The sequence below is a fragment of the Chrysemys picta genome, chromosome 4 (genome assembly GCF_011386835.1).
Source record: "Chrysemys picta bellii isolate R12L10 chromosome 4, ASM1138683v2, whole genome shotgun sequence".
Lineage (NCBI taxonomy): Eukaryota > Metazoa > Chordata > Testudines > Emydidae > Chrysemys > Chrysemys picta.
Genome location: NC_088794.1, coordinates 73,197,806 through 73,224,758, shown reverse-complemented (window position 1 = coordinate 73,224,758; position 26,953 = coordinate 73,197,806). Strand labels below are relative to the sequence as shown.

The window sequence follows — 26,953 nt, the reverse complement described above, 5'->3', positions numbered from 1 at the left end:
GATGTTTTTTACATTTTAAAATATATTGTATGCTGGGGTGTAATTGAAATCAAAGTGTACAGTACTCACTTTATATTTTTATTACAAATATTTGTGCAGTAAAAAAAATAGTATTTTTCACTTCATCTCATACAAGTACTGTAGTGCAATCTCTAGAATGAAAGTTGAATTTACAAATGTAGAATTATGTACAAAAAATAACTGCATTCAAAAATAAAACAATGTAAAACTTTAGAGCCTACAAGTCCGCTCAGTCCTACTTCTTGTTCAGTCACTCAGACAAACACATTTGTTTACATTTGCAGGAGATAATGCTGACCGCTTCTTGTTTATGTCATCTGAAAGTGAGAACAGACGTTTGCATGGCACTGTTGTAACCGGCCTCGCAAGATATTTATGTGCCAGATGCGCTGAAAATTCATATATCCCTTCATCTTCAACCACCATTCCAGAGGACATTCATCCATGTTGATGATGGGTTCTGCTCGATAATGATCCAAAACCATGCAGACTGATGCATGTTCACTTTCATCATTTGAGTCAGATGCCACTAGCAGCAGGTTGATTTTCTTTTTTGGTGGTTCAGGTTCTGTAGTTTTGGCATTGAAGTGTTGCTCTTTTAAGCCTTTTGAAAGCATGCTCCACATCTCACCCCTCTCAGATTTTGGAAGGCACTTCAGATTCTTAAATCTCGGGTCGAGTGCTGTAGCTATCTTTAGAAACCTCACATTGGTACCTTCTTTGCGTTTTCTCAAATCTGCAGTGAAAGTGTTCTTAAAATGAACAACATGTGCTGGGCCATCATCTGAGACTGCTATAATATGAAATACATGGCAGAATGTGGGTAAAACAGAGCAGGAGACATACTATTCTCCGACAAAGAGTTCAGTCACAAATTTAATTAATGCATTTTTTTAACAAGCGTCATCAGCATGGAAACATGTCTTCTGGAATGGTGGCCAAAGCATGAAGGGGTATACGAATGTTTAGCATATCTGACACGTAAATACCTTGCAATACCGGCTACAAAAGTGCCATGTGAACACCTGTTCTCACTTTCAGGGGACATTGTAAATAAGAAGCGGGCAGCATTATCTCCCGTAAATGTCAACAAACTTGTCTGACTTAGCGATTGGCTGAATAAGAAGTAGGACTGAGTGGACTTGTAGGCTCTAAAGTTTTACACTGTTTTGGTTTTGAGTGCAGTTATGTAACAAAAAAAAATCTACATTTGTAAAATACACTTTCACAATAAACAGATTCCATTACAGTACTCGTATGAGGTGAATTGAAAAATATAATTTCTTTTATCATTTTTAAAGTGCAAATATTTGTAATAAAAATATAAAGTGAGCATTGTATATCTTGTATTCTGTGTTGTAACTGAAATCAATATATTTGAAAATGTAGAAAAACATCCAAAAAATTTAAATTAATTTCAATTGGTATTCTATTGTTAACAGTGCAATTAAAACTGCCATTAATTGTGATTAATTATTTGAGTTAATCAAGTGAATTAGCTGCGATTAATCGACAGCTCTAAATAAAATCAACATTAAATAAATTGAATAATATAACGGATCATTTGGGAGCTGGTGACAAATGCAAACTTTGACCTCCATCACAAATTTAAATTGAAGCCATATTGAACATCAGTTATCTGCTGAAAGAATCAGTCATGTCTTCATTTGAAGCGAGATCCACATAGCAGCAATCAATTGTTAAGATACTTTATTGACAACTCTCCAGCACTCATCACAAAAAATAGCTTCATTTTTGCATACGATTACATCTTAGTTTTTTCAATAGCGTTTTATTGGCAGTGGAAAATGCTTCAGAACTTTATTGAAAGAAAGCAATAAATAATACTGTGGTAAAAATAGTTCAAAGTACTTAGGCTGTACATACTTCGTTACATAATCAGAAGTACACAAAAGATTATTAGAAAAAACATGAAACAGTAACAATGAATTTCAGTTGTACAAATAAACTAAAGAGAAGAAACCAAACAAGGGAAAAAAAAAAAAAAAGACATGCTATATATATTGTTGCATAATAAATAATGCACCATGACCTGAACAGATTTCTTACTGGCTTTTTAATGTGCCATTCAATGATACATTGTCTACGCAAAGCCTGAAATGGCTACAACCATCAAAAATTTTAAAAAATCTGGACAAATTTTTAGAACAAGTTTACAAACAAATGCAAAAAGATGACTTACATAGGAAAAATAAGGCCTTTATTAGAAGTTGCACTACTTTATTTATTCTTCAGCATACTGTGCCTTCATCTTTTACTATCTTTTTTTACACTAGACTGCAGTGCTTCATGATTGGTCCGCTAAGAATAGTTGCATCAGTGTCTTTCCACAAATGTTTTTAATCAAACGGATATGGGAGGAAAGCACTTTTTGTGGCCTGTGGATTACTAACAGGAACTATTATGAAGTCCTTCTTCCTTGGCTGAGAGAAAACATTTCTCAGTTTATGGCTTATGTTCAGTCATCGTAAAGACATGCTATACAAATACAGCAGACTGGAAGTTATGAAAGAGTTAACCAATTCTAAAACATGTTCCATAGTGTTATAGTGTTCCCCCGTTTTAAAAATGTACTAAAGCATTAAATGAAGACAAATTCACACTACCTGACAAATTTTCTTTGTGAAAAAGGTACAACTATCAACAGAAAAAAAAAAATCTATTAGACCTGCTTACTAAAACGTTTATCTCAATGCTTATCTGAAAAAGGCTGGTTTATTTAATTTTTAGAACTAGCTAATATTTCCAAAAAAGACAAAATATATACTGCTTGGTGTCATGATACTTTTACAAAGACAGTAAAATCCTTTTCACCTTCAGTTTCATTATTAAAAAACCCAATGATAATTACAATAACTGCATAATTTACAAAAGCCCTATATTGCTCATAGGGACATATACTTACAAGCATTACAGTACATTCAGTTGGAAAGACTAACAAATTAAGGATAAAATCAGCAAGGATTTGATTTATAGACTGAATACAGATGGAAAAGGTAAGTAACTATATAAATGAAAAGTCACATAGGTTTACTTAAATATAAGAAACATTTAATTCTAAAATATTTTCTCTATGGTACTCATGAATTTATTTGCTAATTAAAAACTCTGTAATAAAATATCTCAAAGTGTCCATTTAACAAGTATTAACAAATTAAAGATTCCACTGATTTCTAAAATATGGTCTTTGAGTTCAAAATGCTGCATATCACCGGTAGAAATAGTGTGGGTAAACTGCAAAATAAAAAATAAATGTGTTACACAGTGTCTCAAGATAAAAAAAAAAAAAAAAGCAAACATGCATTACATTACAAGTTTCTCAGTTAAACAGCTCATTGTTGTGGCATGTATTTAATAGATTACTACCATTTCATGAAGTATACAGTTCTATTTGGTCCCTATATATGTTTCAGTTGCAATATGAGACTTGAGGCCAGAGGTCAAATACCTTCAATTTCCAATAAGAGATTAACTTTTTTTTTTTCTGGATGATCTTACTGTGTAAAATATATATTTAAAACAACAACTACGTTAAGGCAATTGGAGTTAAGAGCTTTAACATTGACAAAGAAATGTTTTTAAAGTATCTACTTGATTTATACAGGGATGGATCCTGCTCATTTACACTGACCTTCACCTGCAGTAGCTTCCTTTCTCAGTATTTTATACTACAGAGCTCTTTTAGAGTGCCTTTATATACCAAAGGCTACAGACTTTGAAGCCCCAACTATACTAGGAAATTTATCTATTGCTATGAAAGCTTATCAGCACCAAGTCCCCTGGAGCGAACGTTGAAAGTAATTTCACTAGGAATATAGATGATAAAAATATTTTAAGCACCACTACAGAAACATGATTTTCGCTTGCAAGTGACAGACTTAAATCAGACAACTTCTGAATTTCTGTCTGTTCTTTAAGAGGCAACTGAGAGATCGATTTGAGATTTGTATCTGATGTAACCTAGTATGGGGGCTCCTTCCCACATTATTATAGGATCTTCTGAGGTACAGTTAAAGGGCATCTTCTGCACATCTACCTATTAAGGCTGTGAATTTGGAAAACTAGAGACTATGAAAAATGACGCACTCTCCTATTTTGCATATTATATGAATATGTACTAAGGCATTTACATAAGTGTGTATTACATACATTATCTCCACCTGCTTCCCCATCTATACCCACCCATACCATGATTTGGCTCATTTTCAAGTTCCCCATGTCATAGCCCCACCACTCTGGTACCCTATGTGCCCTCTTCAAATCTTCCCCCACACCATGTGAAGTATTTGGAGCTACCTGTAATACTTTATGAATATTATATGTTCCACGTATTTCTTATTGTGTTTGATACAGGATTACATGGGGTTACCTGCATCTATGCAGGAAAGGAGACAACAGCTTCAGGCAGCCCCATTTACTGTAACTTAAGGACAATGAAAGGCGTCTTTCACTTTAAAGACCATGATGAATTCAACAGTCTGGCATGGCACAGAATGGGGAATGTCCACGCTTATAAAGGGGGGGGAACCCCCAAAGTGGGAAAACTGGAACAAAACTATTTGTAGTTATGTTCCTGAAAAATGCTACTTTAAGAGAAACAATGTCAAACTAATCCAATTGCCCCCTAAGGATTAACGTAAATGGGGGGGATGGGAGAAGTTAGGTTCCAGGGAAATTTTTTTTGCCAGACAAAATATATATATATAGACCCAGACCAGTTGGGAACAGCAGAGTAGCAGAAGGGAGATATACTGGCCACTGGATAAGTAGTTTTCTGTTCCCTGAGTGACCAGAGCAGGGGCTGCTCCAGGCTAATAGACCACCTGACTCCAATTAACCTGCTAAGAGTGAGTTAGTGAGGCAGTTAAACACCTGACTCTAAGGCCCCTCTGATGCTATAAAAGGGCTCACTCCAATCAAGCCAGGGGGAGCCAGAGGAGAGGAAGTGTGTGTGAGGAACTGGGAGCAAGAGATGTGCAAGAAGCGGAGAGTGAGTAGGCGTACTGCTGGAGAACTGAGAAGTATAAGTGTTATCAGACATCAGGAAGAAGGTCCGGTGGTGAGGACAAAGAAGGTGTTGGGAGGAGGCCATGGGGAAGTAGCCCAGGGAGTTGTAGGTGTCGTGCAACTCTACCAGGAGGCACTCTAAACAGCTGTAGTCCACAGGGCTCTGGGCTGGAACCCGGAGTAAAGGGCGGGCCCGGGTTCCCCCCATACCTCCCAACTCCTGATCAATCACAGGAGGAATTGACCTGGACTATAGCTTCTACCAGAGGGGAAGGTCTCTGGACTGTTTCCTGACCCACAGGGTGAATCTGTGAAGCGAGCAAATCCACCAGTAAGTGCAGGACCCACCAAGGTAGAGGAGGAACTTTTATATATAGTGACATTATATATATATATATGTATGTGTGTGTATGTGTGTGTGTATGTGTGTATATATATATATATACACACACACACACACACACACACACACACAGTACAAGTTTTAAACAATTTAATACTGTACACAGCAATGATTGTGAAGCTTGGTTGAGGTGGTGAAGTCAGAGGGTGGGATATTTCCCAGGGAATGCCTTACTGCTAAATGATGAACTAGCACTCAGCTGAGCTCTCCAGGGTTAACACATTGATGTTAATGTAGCCTCACAATCTACAAGGCAGCAGGAATGGAGGGAGGAAAGACAGCATGGCAGACACAGACAGAGACACACACTGTGTGTGTGTGTGTGTGTGTTGTGTGAGAGATGCATTGCCCCTTTAAGTTCGCTGACCCTACTCTCTTTTTAAGTAGGCTAGCAAGTTGAGACAGCAGCTGCTGCCAGCAAGCTCCCTTCCTGAGCCCTGTTGTGTCCCGTTTGCCCCTGCTGCTCTGTCAAAATGGAATAAAGTAGCGAGGGGGGAGGGGGAGAAGCAGGGAAAGGAGGACACCCTGACATTAGCACCCCTCTCCCCCCCACCTCTGCACAGCAAGCAGGAGCAGCACACAGCAGTGGAGGGGAGGGACAGCTGAACTGCCCGGCAATTGATAGCTTGCTAGGCAGCTGCTGCACAGGGAACTTAGGGGAGCGGGGAGCTGATGGGGGGGGGGGGGGGCTGCTGGTCCACCCTTGTTCCAAGCCCCCACCAGTTAGCTCCAATGGGCTGCTCTTTCTACAAGCAGTGGACAAATCAGGCGGCTGCCAAACAACATGATAAGGGAGCATTGTGCAACTTTAAACAAGCATGTTCTCTAACTGATCAGCAACATAACAACGAAACAACAAATGTTAACCAGGATGACTTTAAGTGAGGAGTTACTGTTGGTTGTTGCCCACCAGGGCTGCCTCAGGCACAGGTAGCCCTATGAGGATCCCCTGCTGCTCCCTGGAGTCGGATCTCTGGCTGGGCTAGGGGGTCTGGCCACAGCGGTACCCTTGTGTATTTCCGGGGCGGACATGTGGACTAACACAGGTCCTTTCCCTGAAGCCCCCTTGTCCTGCAATGCCAACGGGCCCTTCAGCTTCAGCTGCTTTTTGGGCACTGGGGAAGGGGAATGGTGACAGGCGGGTTGTGGTGCGTTACGCGCTGACGCCAAAGTGCTAGGCATGGAGTCTGACTGGGAGAGCTCCAAAGCAAGACAAAGCGCATCCTCCACGAGGAGGGCTCTCAGATGGATATCCCACTCCCTTTGAGTTTCAGGACGAAAGTTCTTGCAGATCCTGCACTTGTCTTTTCTGTGTGTTTCCCCCTGACATTTCAAACCGCTATTGTGGGAGTCACTAATGGGCATCGGACGGATACACGATGAACATGGCTTAAAGCCTGGAAAATGGGCCCTGCGGCGAAGTCCCAGCCGGGACTCTAACTACTAAAACTACTGAACGCTTAATTTAATGGTCAAACTAAGTACCTAAAAACTAACTACAAAGGAGACAGAATAATGGGCTGAAAAAACGGCTAAAGCTCTTGCAGTGCAAGCCAAGACACTCCAACCAACCATCACGGGTGGTAAGAAGAAACAGAGGGCATAGTGTTGCCGGCACCTGATATACCGATGCATAAGCACGGCACTCAAGGGGGCTCTGCAGCCAACCCTACAAATACCGGTAAGGCAAAAGTCTCCGACCTGTGTGCACAAGGGCGAGCATGCACCTAGAATAGAATAGAAATGAGCAAGCACTCAAAGAAGAATGTTGTGTATGGGGGAGGAGGTGCCATAAAGGCTCCTAATTCCCCTACCCGCCTGGCAGATGTGATGTCATGAGGAAAGCCACTTTCATTGAAAGGTGGAGTAGTGAACAGATCACTAGTGGTTCAAATGGGGGTCCAATAAGGCCCTGTAACACTAGATTGAGGTTCAAGGATGGAATATGGGCTCGTATTTCTGAGTAAATGTTATGAAGGCCCTTGAGAAAATGCTTGGTGGTGGGGTTAGCGAAGATCGACAACTCATCCACCTTGTGGTGGAATGCTGTGATGGCTGTGAGGTGTACTCTGATTGACCTCATGGAGAGGCCGATTTCTTAAGTTCCAATATATAGTCCAGTACCAGTGGTAGAAGAGAGGAAACCGCCATGATTTATGCCTTTTGGCACCATGTATTGAATCGCTTCCATTTGTGGAAGTATGTATGTTGTATAGTTGGTTTACGACTCTTTAAAAGAATGTCCCTTACTTCCTCTGAACAGGTCATTTTGATTTCTCAGAACCATGGAGTAGCCACTCCTTGAGGTGGAATCTTGCCAGGTTTGGGTGGAGGGCCTGGCCCGCATCCTGAGAGAGGAGATGAGGCAGAAGAGGAAGTGTGTGTGATGGGCACCCAGCCATCTTTAGGAGGCAAGGAAACCACATTTGTCAGCCACGTGGGGGCTTTCAAGAGGACTCTGGTGTCCTGATCTTGTGTATGACCCAGGATATAAGAGGGTTTGAGGAAAGGCATATATTAGGGGTGCATCCCATTTGATGAGAAAAGCATTGCTCAGGGAGTGGGATCCCAATCCTGCTCTGGAGCAGAAGTGTAGGCACTTGGCGTTTTGGGTTGTCACAATAAGGTCTATAGTTGGGAACTCCCTATTTGAATATAGTCTGTAGTACTCCAGGTTTGTTTCCCACTCGTGGTCCTGGGAAAATTTTCTGCTTAGTGCATCTGCTGTGGTGTTTTGGCATCCTGGGAGGTAGGAAGCGGAGATGTTGATGTTGTGACTGATGCACCAATTCCATAATAGCATGGCTTCTGTGCACAGGGATCGTGACCGTGCCTCTCCCCCCACCTGTCAGTTTATATAAAACAGGCAAGCAAAGTTGTCTATGAGGATCTTTATAGTTCTGTCTTTGATCACAGGTAGGAAATGGGAACATGCATTGTGAACTGCCCACAGGTGCAGTAGGTTTATATGTAGAATGGATTCCAATGGGACCAGCAGCCTTGAACCATATGATTGCGCAAGTGTGCTCCCCAACCTAGTAGGAAAGCATCTGAAGTGATTATTATTGTTGGAGGGTTCTGCGCAGATGTTTGGTTGGGTTCACAAATGTATAAAGATTTTTACTTTGGTTGGCATCATGAGATGTTTGTTTATGCTGGCTGTTTGTTTATAGAGTCAACGGGAGAGGGCTCGGGGGTCGATTTATCACATCAAGACTAGACGCAATAAATCGATCCCTGCTGGATCGAATGCTGCCCACCGATCTGGCGGATAAGCCTTACTTAAATTTTCCCATTACCTCTTTTTTCCCTGAAACTAGAGCAACAGTACTCTGCCCACTTTGAATGAAAACTATTCACTTGACCCTCTCAAATCAGATTTCACACTCTCGGTGTTTGAGATGTCATAATCCAGCTAGGACTACCAGCTGACCCTGTAAAGTCCTTGAGGAAAATCAAAGTAGATAAGGCCTAAATTCCTAATGTAAAGATGACCAAAAATCCAACACTTTTTGCAGAAAAATCCTTTCATGCCTTTTTAAAAATATATAATAAAGGAACAAAAAAGAAAAAGACCAATTATTTTCCTTTGCAAATTAACTTTAAAATTAGGATTATATTATGTAAAGGTTGACAGCCTTAGCTATAAGGAACCACCTTAAAATTCTCAATTAGTTTTTTTTTTTTTTTTTAAGTTTTTTTGTTTTTGTTTTTTGTTTTTACACATTTAGATATTAATAGTTTTTGGATTTGGTTTAAACTTTAAAATGTATATTCTACAAAGTGGCCTATTTTACTGCTATACCTATCCTTTTTACTCACCAACAGACGCCTTTAACAGGAGTAAGTCCTTACTGTAGTGGAATCCAGCCTTTGTGTTCCTGATACATTGCCTGTTTCAACAATCATAGAAGGAAGACATGCAGAACACAGCATGCAGTTAGTCTTCAAAAAAAAAAAAAAAATCACACAGCAATGTGATTACAGCTATTGTACATGCTCAACTAAGGTTACAATAAATTAGAAAAGCAGAATTTAAAACAAGTTTAAGTTCATCTATTTACTAGTTCCAGTTTCAATGCTTAGCTTGACAAAAAAATCCTAATAAAAACTATACTCATGAAAGCTAGGGCACTATAAGTGGCAGAAGTGAATCATCATATCGAGAAGTACAACTATTAATATTCTGCTTTACAAGATTTCTCTCAGTTTTTGACTGCACAGAAGAAAACTTGAATTTTTAGAATGTGAATGTTTAATATTTTACATTTAAATCAAGTTAAACATTATATGGTGCAAAGAACTTCTGGACTGGATATTTTACACTAGTGAGTAATATTTAAAATTTTAAGCATCCCACTAACATTCTTATGTGTAATATATCGGGGTTCTTCTTAAACTTCATGTATTTAGTTAAAGTGTTCAAACAAAATAGGCACACTACCAAAGACCTTTGGTCCAAATTTGACCAAAGGAAGTTCTCAAATTGTAATTGCCTGGTACATTCCATCACCAATAAAATTTTCCATTTGGCAAGCACTGATTTTTATCTGTGCTTTGTAAAACCAAAAATTAAAGAGAAAGCTTACTCATATGCTACCAAAAATTATATTTGTAATGTAGATACGATTACCTTTATATATCTCGCCAAATTCTGCTCTCAAGCACATACACATGGCTTTTAATAAAGTCCACACCCGTGGTAAAACTGTATTGTAACTTAATTTATCTTAAAAATACATTCAATAGTTAAGTGATTTACAAAGTAAAAAGAAAACGGTGCCTTTTACTACTACATTGTCCTGTATAAAAATAACCTCAAAGATTTTTTTGCCCCCCCCCCCCCCCTTTTTAGATGAAATTTCCTACTTTTATTTTTGTTTTCCAGTAATTCTTATCAATGGACACTACCTCACATCTAGGCTTTACTTGTGCTCTTATCAATACTAATTAGAAATGTACAGCTATTGCCCCCTTTTCACAAGGTAAGAAAATATCAGTAAAATAGTTAGTGGAATGTCATCTTATTTCCATATTCAGAGATATGGAAAAAGTATATCTTAGCTAAAAAGACCTTCTAGTCTTTTCCTAGAGAAAAAAAACCCTGAAAAGGAACCATATATCTGCTAGAAAGCTCACACAAGTTACTACAAAAATAAACCTACATTTGAAATAAAAAGTTTTACAGATATAAACATGCACAAGGCAGATGCTTTTATGCAGATTAAAATTAAAAGACTCTGGCTACTTAATTCACTTACAACCTCAAGCAAAAAAGTTAATGCTTAAAAATAGCAAAGTAGTTTTTGTACCATCAATTTGCATCTTCTTTGGCTGCATAGAAGGTGAAGACATTGAGGAGGTAACTCTGAAGTTTGCAGGAAGAGTCTCTGCAGATCCAGCAGCTAAGCCTCTTATGTCCTTTGGTCTAAACTTCTTTCTCCACGAAGGTGCTCGTCTAAAGCTTTTATCATCATCCTGTCAGATTGATCAGCATCATTAGTAATTCTAAAAACAGGATTATTTACCATAAATTAAAATTAGAGCAGGATCAATATCTTTCCCCACAACTCCAAGCGTCTATACGAGTCAAGGTGCTTAGTATTTCTTGGAAAAAAAGATCTGGCTGCCTGTCTTTAATTTAACTGCACATTAGTTTATATTTGTGATTTAGGATTTAAGACAATTCACAAATGCCATATAATCTAGTAGTGAGAAGTAAATGGAAGGGTTATAAGAGAAGACAAGAGAACACATATTTCGGGAACATTAACAACCAGGTATAAATTACTTTAAATAATCTCTTTGGCCTCTTAAATTCCACTTTTGCTGGAATATCTATATTGAAATATAGCAATAGGGCACAAAAGAATAGAGGAAAGGACTGACTAGTGAACGATAAACAGTACAAAACCACAATAGTACTACAGTACCTCCCTAATTTATGCATTGTTTCATTTTTAAGTGATTTGAAACCTTTTAATAGGGCTATGTGGAATAGAGTGTATCCTCAAATTGAACTATTTCCTCCCCTCCCCCTGACTCCCTAGTAGTGCATCTACAGCTTAAAAAATTGTTTTTTAATTCACAAGAATGACACTGGACCTACTAACCAAGACAGCTGGTGCCCTGCCCGTGAAATACAAGATTTTTTTCTACTGGATATTGTATGTTTATGTGCATATATATCCATGGATTGTTTATATTTATTATCACAACCCACTACAACTGATCTGGTTAAACGTTTTGAATGTCAGTTTTTAATCTCAATTTCTTTTGGATTTAGAATTAAAATGGATGCAAATATCGATTCCTAAAGCAAGACCCCCATAATTTGCTCTGGCCCTTGTGCTGCATAGAAAGGCTGGAGTGGCATAAAAGTGCCCTAAAAGCTCCTTTTTATATTGTGGGAAGATTTCTGGTGCAATCACCATGGAAGACAGCGGTAAAGGTGCTTTCCAATGAGCCCCCTTGCAAGCCGTAGTTTAGAGGGTAAGCTGAGGGTAGAAGGGGCATGTCAGGGTGGGGCGGCAACACAAAGCAAGGCAGAGATTCCAACTAGGCAGCGATGCAGCCTATAGTGCAGCTTGGGGAGGCAAATTAGACAGACACCCCCCTCGCCCCTTGTGTTGTCTAAATTATGGTAGGGACCCTGATCCAGTACTGCTCCAGAGAGCACAAGGGTGTCTTATGGCCACCGTAAATACCTCTTCCACCTCTTAAGTACATCTACATTACAGACTCCTTTCGATGGTATGTAGAGTACATATCTGCATAGCCCCCCAGCACAGGTATAAACAGTAGTGTAGCTGGTGTGGCATAGCTTAGGCTAGGTCTACACTGAGGGGAGATTGATTTAAGATACGCAAATTCAGCTACACAAATATGTAGCTGAATTCGACGTATCCAAGCCGACTTACCCCGCTGTGAGGACGGCGGCAAATCGACCGCCGTGGCTCCCCCGTCAACGGCGCTTACTCCTACCTGCGCTGGTGGAGTACGTGCATTGATTCGGGGATCGATTGTCATGTCCCGACGCGATAATTCAATCCCCGAGAGATCGATTTCTACCCGCCGATTCAGGCGGGTAGTGAAGACAAGCCCTTAGGCAACCAGAGTAAAGACGTGCCTGAAGGGTGTGGGTATACATGTACATACCCTACATGCTTTCTACTCACCCACGCCAAACCTTCCCATCTACACTGCTATTTTTAATATTGTAGTGTCCTGCTGCGGGAGTCTTTGCCCTCTACAGGAAGAGACTCCCCCAGCTGGGAGAAGGCTCTGGCAGGAAGAGGCAGATGGGAAAGGCTTATTTTTTTCCTGCTGCCTCCCATGGCCAAGTCTGTCTTTGGCACAGAAAAGACTCCAGAAGCTCCCCATTTTTGGAACCTTTCCCCACAACATGGAAAGGCTCTAGCAGGGGAGAGGCAAGGGGGAAAGCCCTTCTGTCTGCCCTTTGCCAGAGCCTTTCACAGACTTGTAGCTACACATCACAGCATGGACGCAGCCTGGTTTTGGCTGCGCCATGCAGCTACATGTACAAAGCCTCAGAGTTGCACCACAAAATCTCAAAAAATTAATTCTTCAATTTCCTAATATGTATTTGGAATTTACTTTAAATATGTCTTCTAAGTAGTAGGAGGAAGAAATAAATATTTACGTGAAGCTTTCATTAAGAATAATCCCAGCCTGCCTGAAAGATTAAAAACAGATCACTAGGCTATTAGTGACATATAGCTGTCTCTGGTAGGACATTCTGCACAAATATTATACAATATATTACTATGCAAGTTTGAATTTGGCTGGGAAACTAGGCTTTAAGCTCACTGCTTTCAAAAAGTACCACATAGCTTTAATAACTGCAAATGGAAAGATTCTAGGTCTTAACTCTCTTCTGAAAAATGGGCACCTCCAGCGCCAATCCCCCTAGCACTATGTAGAGGCATCAGTTAAATACTGAAACAGAGTAAGTGCCACTTATTGAACTGCCATTACCACTACTACAACACTTGGGAGGCTTTCCACTTGGGAGGACAGATACAATCCTACATAAGAGATCTCACAAAAGCACTGCCTTATAGCATGGCTTGTAGCCCATGCTATAAAGTGCACTTGCTAACTGAAAAGGGAACAGCTTAAAAACATTTCTTGGAAAAAAAGATCCAATCTATTTAGATAACTGGGCACTAAAAGGAGGGGAAAAACAAACAACAGCTGATTGGGTGGACTTGTGAAAAAGGAGTGGCATGGGATACAGCCTTCAGAAGAAGAAAAAGTTCTGCTTTAAATTGTTCTTTGTAAAGAAGGCAGACAGTGAGAGTGGGTGAAGTTGGAACTATCCACGCCAGTAAAAAAATGGCAAGTCATAAGCTACCTAAAATGCTGTGCTGTGGAAAAAAGCAGTTCATGTAACACAGAATGATGCTGAACTATTTAGATGAAAATCAAATGGGTCCCACTTGCTAAAAACAGCACTAGAAAAGAATACTAGAAACCAAAGGGAGCAATAATAGATGTAGCTTTCCTGGGACTAGCTCTCTCACTGAAGCAAGTAACTTTTTCCTTCTACCTCTGAGGTTATGCATGGCCTCTGGAGGGCATTCTGATGATTTTCATGAATCTCTGCATTGAAAGTCATCAGATTAACATCCTATTTCTCTTGATAAGAGTGCTAAATAAACATTGTTACATATGTTCTGGGGAAATCCACTTCCTCGGAGATGTTTCAAATGTTCATAAAACCAGTTTATAAGTTCTGTCATGGGACAGTAAGTTCCATCATAAAAGTATACTTGTTCTTTCTTCACCTCAGCAGGTAACAAATCTGCAGTCTGCCTATGGTGCACTTTGCACTGCACATCTGGCTACATCAGCAGCACAGAAGTTCAAATGAACACATGCTCTTGAATATTTAATCCCCCACTGATGCCACTTGAAGAATAAAACTTAAATTTGTCTTTCATCTTATCGCTACTGTTTTTATTTTCTTTTTCAACTTCCATAATGTTACAGTATCACTTCTAACTTTTCATTTAACAACTGTGACCTTCTACTCTGTCCATGTTTTATAAGCACCTGAAAATACAGGTGTTGCGCTAAACATCACTTCTGAATACAAATAACTACAGCATCATGATACAGTAAGATTTACTAACCCACTTGAGTATTAAGCAGAAATGATAAACACACTTTTTTCACCTAAAAAAGGCAACAGAGAGTCCTGTGGCACCTTTAAGACTAACAGATGTATTGGAGCATAAGCTTTCGTGGGTGAATGCCCACTTCGTCAGATATGTCGAATACATCTGTTAGTCTTAAAGGTGCCACAGGACACTCTGTTGCATTTTACAGATCCAGACTAACACGGCTACCCCTCTGATATTTTCACCTACATTACTTAAGAACTAAGATGTTCTTGCTTTAAAAATGCATTCAGATCATAAATTGAATAAGGATACAAAGTATATGAGAATTTGGTAATTTTATCTTGGTTTACATTTTACAAGTTATAAAGCCAACAGCCTACTAGTAGTGTGCTCAAGAGAGACCCAGAATTAGAATAGAAGGAGTGCTGCAGATTAAGGCTAGGTACACTGGCCGAGCTACATGCTTACACACATCTATATATACTATGTCTTATTAAATGAGTGTCAGTAGTCCCTCACTTACTTATATTTTAGGAAGAGAGATGGATTCAGACAAAAAGGCATTCTCTGGCACTAACTATGGTTAAAGTTACAGGCAAGACAAATTTGCTGAGCACCTCACACTTTGAAGTTCAGAATAATTCTGTCTAAATATGAGCCAAATATACACAAAATACATACAGTAACTCACAAAGATAAGAAAATTCAAGTTAAGGCTTCCACTTTTTAAAAACCATTCTCTGTATAGTAATAGTTTAAAGAGACTATCCAATCCAAATGCCTTCATTTTAATAGGTTGATCAGAGATCAGGCTTCTTCTTAATGCAAATTCAAACAGACCAATAAATCAAAACTCACCTCTTCAAATCTCCTGTCAGTGCCCATAACAAGAAGGTTATTAAATTCTCTCTCCAAAACAGCACGAGCCTAAATTAAAAATAAAGGCATTAAAGTGAATCTTGAAAAGCCAACAAACCATAAGCACCTATAGCACATTTAAAAAACTATTCCTATGTACACATTATAAAATGAATATATGGTAACACTATTATCACAGTATTGTGCAATATGGCATTAATTTAGTACTTGCTAAGTTGCAATTACACATTTAAGGGGGGATTTCCGTGCAGTCAGTCAATCTTATATCTGTGTCATGAAAATTCATGCTATCACATGCAAAATTAATGACTGCACAGTGAAAAGAGTGCTTTTTCTTTGCATTTATAGAGCACCTAGCACACCGTGGGTATTACAAGAGACAAATAAGTGATAATAAAGGATAGGCCAATTTATAGGAGAAGATGTGCTGTGAGAAAACAAACCTGTTTAATACAAATAAATTAATTAGATCACATGGTAGAAATTATGGAAAATTTTAAGTTTTATTGTGATATGTTTCCAAATCTATGGTAGAAGACACAGTATAGATAGCATTCGATTTTTAAAATTTCTACAGTTGACTAAAACGATTACTTGCTTACATAAAATTAGATTGTATGACAATATGGTTTATTAAAATGGCTAGGGAAAAAAAAATCAGCAGACATGAAGTTATTACAGTTATTACCTGTGTGTTCTGAGTAGGTATTTGTAATAATAAAGCTAATGCATTGAAATCAAAAGTTTCCTCTAAGGCCACAAGTGCACCATGAACTCCACTTTCTATAAGGTTATTTGCGTATTCTTTAAGACCGATTGACAGTACCCAGCGAATCATTCTGTCATTGCTCCATACAAGAACATCTAAAGAAGAAAAACAAATATGCTATATAAAACTGCATAACAAAATGTCTATACAAATAACTACAAGTCTTGTTTCTTCTATATTACATTGGCATAAGGTTCAGTTGCGTCACTTAGGCACAGGCCACAGCAAGGGGTGATATGGAGCCAACCAGTCTCTGGGAGAGTTCAGAGGGAGAAATCTGCTTGAAATAAGTATCAAATATTTGGGTTATTTAATTTGATATTCAATTCATTTTATGCGGTCTCTACATTTTCAATATGCAGCAGATGTTTTTATTGACAACACAGAATTCCTTTCTGTGCTCCACAGAGCAAAGGGAGACAGTGCTCATTGCCAACACCTCTTCATTTACTGCAGTTTACGCTGTCCTGCTTTATGGGTGGGTGTGGAGAAGTGGGGGATATAGCCCACCCTCCTCCCTGCCTGTGAGGAAGTATGGTTGGAGCAGTCCTTGTGCTCCTCAGACCGCATGGACTGCACCTTTTCGCCTGGCACTTATGTGGGTGGAGAAACTCTTTCCATCCCACAAACCCCTTTAACGGTTAGACATTCCTATCCTTGGAGAGCAAGGGCAATTCTATATTGATAGGTTATTTCAGTTCTTTAAAAACAGTGATTTTCCCTATAGCTTACTACTGCATTTGATCTTCCTTCTTCCTTGGGAATGCAGGAGGTAAGGTGTGGGCTTGAATTCCTACTCCTGCTTTCCCACTACCTCCATCCCCTCTTCAGTATTCACAAATTAACTGGATGTTTTTCATTAAAACAAAAACAAAAAAATCCACAGTAACAAAATGGTTAATATTTGCAAACTATCAGATAATTGTAGGCTTCAGAGTTACTGAAAAAATGGGGACAACTGTCATCTCAGAGATGTTTTCTGAAATAAAACAGTTTCTTTAGTTCACACTTGGAAAATTTTCTTCAGAACAATAAGGGTTAGAAACAAAATTAAATGAAAGCTAATTTCACAGCGCAATTGTTCTACAGTGGGTTCTATGGCATATTCTGTAGCTACAGAATTGTAGACTACAGAGGGCCCTACTAATAGGTCACTTCCATATGGCATTTCTACGACGCCATGAAATAATACTTTCCAATTTAAAGTAATTGACTTAAATTTTAAAGTAATGCAATTTTGAGGCATCTTACTGGGAAGACTTTAAAATCTAAAGTGAAGCCAAGACAGAAATAGTTAACCTTTTATTTCATTCTGGCTTTCTTCTCTTCTTCTTTCAAGTTCTTTTCGGTCATAATTTAATTTTCGCAAACACATAATACCACACTGGAAACTGTTTCTGTTGGGAAAAGAAAAACATATTTAGGGATAAGCTAGAACACTTAATCAAGAGTATGAAGAAGACTGCTTTAAGTCTATTTACCTATGAAAACTGTCAACCATTTTAAGTTGTCCACGGAGATCTTTCTTAGTCAAGTGATCTAGCATTCTAGCATCAACAAGACATTCCATGAAGTAGCTGCGGTATTGAGGGAGCCCCAAACTGGGGAGCCACTCATTGCCAATCCACTCATGGTTCATATCACCGTATGCTAGAGTCTGTTTTTTAAAAAAAATAAGAATTAAGTGTGATTTACTCATATCAAAAGCAAAGAAACACTAAACAATGTCTTTCCCTAAACTTCACATTAGTATATAGTATTTTTAAAAGTTGCCTTGCCTTCCATTTTTTAACTGGTACTTTTTAGTTTGGAAAAAATACACTATGAAAGTTTTGAGTTGAAGTTTGCCACTTTACATTTAATCTTTTCATTGGAAAAGGATGCTTATTTAAAAAAGGGAATATAAAAACGTTCAGAATAAGTAAAATTTCCATTAATTTTTGTATCAAATTTTGATGACTTTTTGCATGTTCCTCAAATTCAGTTTGACACCATAAAATATAACAACATAACTGATGAAATATTGAACACACCATGTCTCATGAAAAAAATTGAAATTTTTTTCTGAAGTGGTGTAATGTATTTTATTTTCCTGTACTCTCCCCATTCAGACAGCCAAATTCACAGCAGACTTTTGAATATTAACAGGAGTTTTGGGAAATTGATACTGGTGAAAAAACACAAAACACGAAACATCTTTTTCTGGGCTCATAGCTGTAACTGCTATTCCCTATTTTGAAGGCTCCTTGTCTTTGAATGACAAGCTCTGGGGGAGATTTTTAAAGCGCAGTTAGGTGTCTGACTCCAATTAAGCTTTGAGCTCAAATGACAGTTACTCTGCCAATGAACTAGCTGGAAAAGTAGTTTAAAGGGGTTTTAATAAAATGGCTACTAACTTTGCGTAACTGTCATTCTTCGAGATGTGTTGCTCATGTCAATTCCATGCTAGGGGTGCGCATACCATGTGCACAATTGCTGGAGATTTTTCCCTTTCTGGTAGCCATAAGGCCGGTTCTAGCATCTCTTGGAGCCCTGTGCACATGTACCAGTATAAGGGATGCCACTGGCTCTGTACTCCCTCATTTTCTTCTTGCCAGTAACTCTGACAGAGGGGTATGGAGGGCGGATCATGGAATGGACATGAACAACACATCTCAAAGAAACACAGGTACAGAAGGTTAGTAATAGTTTTTTCTTGAGTGCTTGCTTATGTCAATTCCATGCTAGGTGACTCACAAACAGTATCCCCAGAGGTGAGCTTGGAGTTTACAGTCATGCCGATTGCAACACTGCTCTCCTGAAACTGGCATCACGACAGGCCAGTTGGGTGATGGCATAATGGGACAAGAAGGTATGAACCAACAACCATGTCACGGCCCTGCAGATGTCCTAGATTGGTAACTGCATGAGGAATGCTGCTGATGAAGCCTGGGCTCTTGTGGAATGAACTGTCATGATAGCTGGAGGCAGAATCTTTGCCTGCTCGTGGCAAGCCTGGATGCAGGTGATTATCTAGGATGAGATTCTTTGGGATGACACTGGTAGTCTTTTCATCTTGTCCGCCACAGCTACAAAAAACTGCATAGACTTGCGGAAGGGCTTAATCCTTTCAATATAGAAGGCCAGGGCCCAACTAATGTCTAATGTGTGTAGCCTCTGTTCCTGAGCAATGCTGTGAGGCTTCAGAAAGAAGACAGGCAGAAAAATGTTCTGTTTGATACAGACCTCTGTTAGAGAAGCCCTGTGAGAGCAAGAAGATTGTTCCAAGCAACCGTCACTGGCAGGAAGAAGGAATGGAGAGGGTGCAGATCCGGCGGTGCCCCTTATACCAGTGCATGTGGGTGGGACTCTAGGGGACAGTAGGGCCAGCCCTACAGATCCCACTAAGGGAAAAATCTCCAGCAACTGTGCACATGGCGCACGCGCACACCTAGGATAGAATTAACATGAGCAAGCACTCGAAGAAGAAATTATACTTTCCATAACAGGACTGTGCTGGAGGCCAGAGAGGAAACAAGAAGTTGTACAGCCCAAAGATAGTGGGTTAAAGAAGCTCTCCTCAGTTATTTTACTTTTTATCCTTTTTCTATATAATAATATATTATATTCACACACCCACCCACCCCTGGACAGACTCCATCTTATTAGTTGAGGCTACAAATGGGACTTACTACAGATCTGAGACTGAACAACTGTGCAAGCAGGACTATATTGGTGACACAAAAACACACTGTGCCTGGACATAGCATCTCTATGATAATAGAAGTTGGCCAGCGATCATGGTAACGGTGAGATTGTATTAGGGTCTTCCATAACCGGCAGATATTTTCCTTGAACCATTGGCCTGACACAGAGCCAGCATCTCCATAGCATTCTAGGCTTTAGATGCAATAAGGAGTTATTTTGTATTAAATCAATTCTCTAACCATTTGGTCTGTTCTGCTGCTCAGTCCACAAAGTCATAGACCACAGTTTAAGAGAGAACAGTTTTCACATTAACTTGTTATAATGTCACAGAGGACAAACAGTTTAAGTAACAAACAATAAGCAGGACTTTTGAATATTCCTGTTATATTAAATAGACTTGGAAAGAGGAAAGAAAAACAATATATTTTATTTATAAACTTAGTGCAGTGCCCACTGTATTATGATAGTCTTAACTTCTAAACAAAATATTTTTTTTTTCAAATTTGTTCATGATGCATCAGCAAATTTTAAAATGAGTGAACTACAAAATATAGTCTGAGAATCACATTGCCAGTTTATAAGGTTAGTAATAATATCTACAAATTTAGATTATCAAAACATTCTTAGAGGAAAACAAAGATTAGCATTCATGCTCTAATTGCATTGTGTTGCTTTACATATACTGTATAATAAATTATATAAAATCTCCAACCTGAGCCCAGCTTCCCTCCTCATCTTCCTGATGTTATGTGGTTAGAAAAGCAAAAGAACACACAAATATTAGTATTTATAAGTTTAGTATTAAGAGCAAAGTTAAAGATGCAGAGCAGATGCAGTATCTTTATGGCATGCTAAAAATCTAAAGAATGCAAGCAACATGCATTTAAAAACAAACAATATAAAATTTAATGGAAGTAGGAAAATGCTTGTACTGATTGGGTTTTCTGTAAAGAAGAAATTTATGTGCAAATAAATTGTACACACAACACAGTTAGTCTGCCTTCAGTAAGAATCATTGTTGATTTTTTTTTTTTTGTCCCCAAGGGGAAAAAAGAGTGAAGTGTGAATTATAATTTCATATAGGGTTAGTAACTAAAGGAAGCCATAATCCAAATACTTGAGCTATTTTAATACTTTCATTCTTTTGAAAGACTAAAAGGCACATGATTCAAGCAATCAAAAAGTTGGAAAAGCACTATAAGGAACAGAAGTGGCAGTGCTGTAACTAACCGTTTGTGGCGTGGCTGTAAGATTTTCCATTTCTTCATGTGTTACCCAGACATTTCCCGTGGTCTAATATGACCCCACAGTGAACCAATCACATCCAATGAAAGGAAAGCAGTAACAAAGAGGAAAGGTTGCAGAATATATAAGCAATAGGTACATATAAGGAGCAGGCATGGGCAAAAGCAATGGTTTCTAAAGTCTGAAGTACAAATTTACTTAAAATGATAATGTAGAATAAAAGGTGCACTGACATGGGGCATCTCCCTTCAAAGATTATTTAACAATTACAAAGTGTGTTAAATAGTTTACATTGATGTTATTAACAAATCAACTATGACAAGAACTGTAATGTTGAACAAAATTCTAAAATATTCATTTTAATAATGTCCCTTTTATAAGTTATTTGTTCTTAACTACAAATTTTCCTTTGGTGTGTTGCATGTACTTCTGGACAACATTCTAACACAACTGCAATTTTAATTTTATTAAACATTTTTGTAATTCTGTACATTTAAAAGTATTCTTGAACTTTTTTTTAGTCACTATTTTCAGTGAGGAGTGATACTAATCTACTAAATGTCATATGTATTTTGCTAAAATTATTACCAATACTTATAAAGCAGTTTCTGCAATAGCCACTTGTTCTCTGTTCAAGCCTGAAATATTTCCAGAAATATTTCCCTACACAGTAGTCAGAATGATCATGCAGACAAAGATCCATAACACTCCCATTTAAGTAATTAGACCATTTGGTGCAATATGAATGTAGGATGAGACCTATGTAAGGATTTAGCATAATTATAATTTGTGAATCTGATTTTGGTTTTATAAACAAAAGATGGCTTTTTATTATTACTGGAACAAATTTTTCCACATCTGCATAAGCCCACTAAGTAAGGAAGTACCAAAAAAACCCATTCCGTAATAGAAGAGACATTCTACTTTATGAAACATTGCTACCTTATGGAAACGGTATGAAAAAAACATACTTAAAAAGCCATAGTATTTAAAACTAACTATACTGATTTATTTTCTGGAGAATTTTTCTATTTTTTTTTCCTCCTAAATTACTAACATTTGCATTAATATATTTTGTCTGCTGCTTCTGAACTCATCCCATTATGGCATAATGATCTGTCAATATTCTTTGACTTGAGATTAAACAAACAAGTCATCAGCAACAACAACAACAAAGGTTTGTTTTTGAACAATATCTCTAGCAACATAAAAAGGGGAATGAAAATAAATCAGAATATCCTTTACCCAGGATGTTTTCCAATATTCTCCAAGAGGAGTCAGTGCCTCTCATTAACAGTACACGACAGAATATAATTATATCAATTCAACCCTCTCCTTTTACTAGAAAGTCTCATGCAATTATAGAAATACTTTAAATTATGCAAAGTAACTCAAATGTTTTTAAATCATGGCAGTTCTCCAGCAAAATTCAGAGCGTATATGCAACATGCCAATTACAAGCACCAATACTGCCACTGGCTAAATGCAGGTGTACCACTATGCCCACATGGAGCCCATAAAAATCACAGTTTCTCACGGCAATAGTCACAGTTCATGATCAATAAGGCTACGTTTTAGTCACGGGTATTTTCAGTAAAAGTCCTGGACAGGCCACGGACAGTAAACAAAAATTCACGGCCTGTGACCTGTTCATAACTTTCATTAAAAATACCTGCGACTAAAACTTGGGCGGCGGCGGTCCGGGGACACTGCGGGTGCTGGAAGAAGTGGCCCGGGAACCCCCGCTGGTGCTGGGGGGCGGCATGCAGCCCAGAAGTGGGACCCCTGCTGGAGCTGGGGGGAGGGTTGGCAGGGGCTCCCTACCCAGCTCTGCGTCCCTGCAGCTCTGCACGCTGCTCCCACCACAAGAGCCAGCTGCTGCAGCTCCCATGGGCTGGGAACTGCAGCTAATGGGAGCTGCGGGCACAGGCAGCGTGGAGCCCCCTCCCCCCCAGCCCCTCCGCTGCCTGAGCCCCCCACCATGAGGTAAACGCCTCCCCACCCCGCCCCAGCCCTCTCCCACACACCCAAACTGCTGCTTCTGGCCCAGGCACTGCCCGGTTTGGGCAGCCCCTAAGCCAGCACCAGCTGCTGCAGAAGTCACGGAGGTCATGGAATCCGTGACTTCTGTGATAGACTCGCAGCCTTAATGATCAATTATACTGAGATGATGCCATTGCTCAGAATTCTTATCACCCATTCAGCTGATTTAATTTCTCTCTGATAGCAACTTACTCAATCTTTTACAAATTCTAAAATTAAGTCTTCCTTTAATTTAAAACAGTTATAGATGTATGTTATAGTCCTTAATAAAAAAATTATACAATATACACCTGGCAAATTATACCTATTCTTAATATTTCCCTCATTTAAAATAGACTGTCATGTTGAAATGAAAAATAGCTAATCTTTCCCTAAACAAAAAATCAGTAGACATCTTCGCTTAACTTCTGCAATAGCATACAGTGTCCGCTTTACTTTACTGCTAAAAACATGAATATTGTAAGATCTATTATAAGCTAATATGATAGTTATTCCACGAGTTTTTTGGAAACTAAAAGTCTCCTCTTTTTAAATTGTTATGTGGTCCTTTGCACTTTAATGTACATTTCTGAAAATTTCTCTTAAAAACTCAAGTTTCCCACTCACAATATTCTTCAATTAGAATTCTGGAGTCTGCTGAAGAAATTTCTGTATTTAACAGAGCAGAGAAAAAAAATGTTTGATGCTGTTTCAGTAGTGATTTCCCTCCCACTGGCTTAAGTTACTTCCAGTTTTTTTCTTACCGTTCTTGACGTAGGAGGGGCAGATGGACTTGTTAGTGACATGATCTCTTGAATGGCAAGCCTCAGTTTCAACCTGTGCAAAGGATTACTGATTCCAATTTCACGCTGTATTTCCGTATCAGACAAGGCAGACATGATGGCACCACTTTTCACATTTGCTCGGCAAGCGGCCACATACCATGCTGGCATCCCTACCCATAACTGGCAAATAGAAAATAATATGTCAGTAGTATATGTAAATATATGTTTCTTCAAATCTTCAAGTTACTAAAAATGCTACAAGTCTCTCCTGTATAGGTACCTTATCTTTTAAAATGGGATCACTTACCTCTAGCCACACCACCACAGTAGGGCCATCCCATTGTGCAAAAGGCAGACCTTGCCTTCTAGCGTCCTCAAGCAATTCATGTCTAAAATTATAAAAACAGTCATTAAATGAAGAGAAAATAATATTGAAATAGTCATTTAAACTCTATGTTTCATTTATTTAAACACCAGTATTTTGTTTCCTTCATCCAGCTTTCCTCCTTTAACAATCTTACAGACACTGTAAGATACCCGAAAAGAGGACAGGGCCATAGCAAATGTGGCATGGCATGTTTAATGTAAAATTTCAGTATGGCAGAAATGCTAAAGTCTTGCTTTTTTGGAACTAGAAAATGCTCTGTGCCAGGGGTTTGCAAACATGCGCCAAATGGTTGTGTTCACCCTGCCCATTTACCATTTTGCTAAATGAGAGGTGAGTCCCATGTAATTTGGAGGTGGATTGGTAGAAAAGGTTGAGAACAATCAATCTATGCTGGTGAGAAACTGGTTAAAACAGACATCACTTACTGCTTATGTAGCAAATTTGCTATTATTCAGTGAATTAATATGCTTTACGACTATTACAACATATTGCTTTGTCATAGAAACCCTCTGTAAACACTAATTTAAAAAGTTTCATTTTAGGTTTTCTATAAAATATCTGACATACTCCCCAACTTCTCTCTTCCCCACTTATTTATACCTCCTCATCCTCCCCGGGGAGAATTAAGCTTATACAGTCTCACTCATATATCTGAAAACAGAACTTGGACTAACATTATGTTTGGCTTTTTGGATTCTAATACATACACAGCATTAAAATATTACTGGACAGGGACTCTTTAATGGCTTCTAAATTAAAGAAATTATAATCAATATTGTTGAATCCTACAACAAGGAAATAATTTCAGACATCCTAAGCAACTGCATTCTGCACCAGATGGAATTTATGCAAGGTCTTTTGAAGTTCAGTTTTGTCCATTAAGCTACCAGGATTTGCCCGCTTGCAATGAAAAAAGACTAAGGCTAGAGTATGGGCAGTACAATCCCAACTATTTGCATTACAGTATGCATGTAGTTATTGTACACATTATAAAGGCAGTTGAAGAGGTCCCAAAGGTGGTTAAAACCTGCATTTGCCACAATTAGACCCAAGTAAACAGGCAAATGAGAACTTGCATTATGTGGCATTTATACCATGCAACAGTATTTGCATGTTATATTTAATTAAAGGTAAGAGAGAAAAATTCAACAAAAAATAAACTTAGACTGACAGCATGATTTTGTGCATTGGCGGTATACTTTTAAAAAGCCAAAGTTAGAGCTAGCTAATTGGATGAATTTTGTAACGTTTCAATTTTGCTTTTTCTTCTTCCCCATTGTTCATCCAGCTTATAAATCTGGACCAGTTATTCTCATGAATGAATCTCCATAATTTTTTTTAAATACAACAGTCACCAAGAACTTTCTTTACTAATCCAGCTCCATCTCTGGTACAGTATTCCATTAAAAATATATGTGCAGTAACAAGATACTGTATCCTTGGCTACATACTCATGGTCTCTTACCATTTAAGTCAATAGGTGTTCATCAAAAGCAAACAATGTCTACACCTCTAGACCTAGAATATTGAATGATTCTAGGCTTAAGGAACTGTCAAAATTATGAAGTTTTAGAATGCTACAGCCACAAGATTACTTTAGTACAAATACAGCTCTGCAATGTAACAATTATGGTCAGGGTACAGAAAAGCCTTATATTTTATTCATATATATTAAAGTGTCAAGACTATGAGAAATCAAAAAAATTAGCCAGTTGCTGGCGATCAACAGACAGATCATTGATTTTACTGTTCCGCCTATAGTTTTTTTAGGTGAATGTATTGGCCCAGGAAAGACTGAAGTCCCACTAGACGATAGTAGTAAGGTTGAAAATAACCTTGCAAGCAAAAAACAAGTTCTCATCCAGAAAATGAATACTTAAAGCTGACAGGTTATTTTCTTATTTTGTGATAAAATCCTAGTTTTTAAAATGGATTATTTAAAATAATTATTTGCAAACAAAACCAACAAAAAAAGAGTTAAGGCTGAAATTACTTAATTAATGAAGCCCAGCTAATAGTCCAAAACTATTTACATTTTGTAAAGAAATTCTATATCTTTTTTTTTTAAATTTGGAATTAAACAGTTTTAAAGGGTACATCCTGTTCCCTACTGCCATATAATCTAGGACTCACATCCCATCACCAGTGTACATCCAATTTTGCATATGGGTTTGCAAATTTTAAGGGGTGAGGTCAAAATAAAATTCCAGGCAATTACAAAATTCCATTGCCTATGCAAGGAATCAATATCCAATAATCTTGTATTATTTTGTTACTTGTACAGTATGAAAAAGCATTAACACTATAGTGCTGAAGATGCTAAAAAGGGTAGCAAGACAGGGTCATTCACAGAATGGAGAGGTGACATATGCAACACAATCAAAAACAATGTAGGTTAAGCAAGAAAAAGCATGAAGTTATCTCATGGGATAAAGCACAATAGTCAACCTTGCAAATGGACAACCACAGCAACACTGAAAAATTTAGTACTAATAAACAGCTTTCCAAACAGAGTTAAAATTGTTAGATCATATTAAGTAAGGTTGTACAGTTTTATAATTTAAAAGAAGTACTGAA

The 26,953-nt window shown here is 38.3% G+C and overlaps 1 protein-coding gene across 27 annotated transcripts in view; it reads right to left on the bottom strand.

The window, feature by feature from the left end:
* Positions 1 to 1,716: 1,716 nt before the first annotated feature.
* The window catches only part of PPFIA1 (PTPRF interacting protein alpha 1), a 95,910-nt gene continuing 70,673 nt past the window's right edge, over positions 1,717 to 26,953 (bottom strand). For 4 of the 27 annotated variants that reach the window (XM_042849142.2, XM_008179402.4, XM_065592642.1 and 1 more), the window contains 11 exons: positions 24,296 to 24,377; positions 23,968 to 24,168; positions 21,167 to 21,229; positions 20,649 to 20,675; positions 17,731 to 17,906; positions 17,549 to 17,646; positions 16,169 to 16,344; positions 15,460 to 15,528; positions 10,765 to 10,930; positions 9,275 to 9,345; positions 1,717 to 3,276 (listed from right to left, as the gene is read on the bottom strand). In XM_042849142.2, the coding sequence (XP_042705076.2) occupies positions 9,287 to 9,345; positions 10,765 to 10,930; positions 15,460 to 15,528; positions 16,169 to 16,344; positions 17,549 to 17,646; positions 17,731 to 17,906; positions 20,649 to 20,675; positions 21,167 to 21,229; positions 23,968 to 24,168; positions 24,296 to 24,377 (1,117 nt within the window). In that variant the 3' untranslated portion in view covers positions 1,717 to 3,276; positions 9,275 to 9,286. Of the gene's footprint in view, positions 3,277 to 9,274; positions 9,398 to 10,764; positions 10,931 to 15,459; positions 15,529 to 16,168; positions 16,345 to 17,548; positions 17,647 to 17,730; positions 17,907 to 20,648; positions 20,676 to 21,166; positions 21,230 to 23,967; positions 24,169 to 24,295; positions 24,378 to 26,953 lie in introns of all 27 variants that reach the window. The other 23 variants (XM_042849146.2, XM_042849152.2, XM_065592644.1 and 20 more) reach the window with 10 other exon arrangements.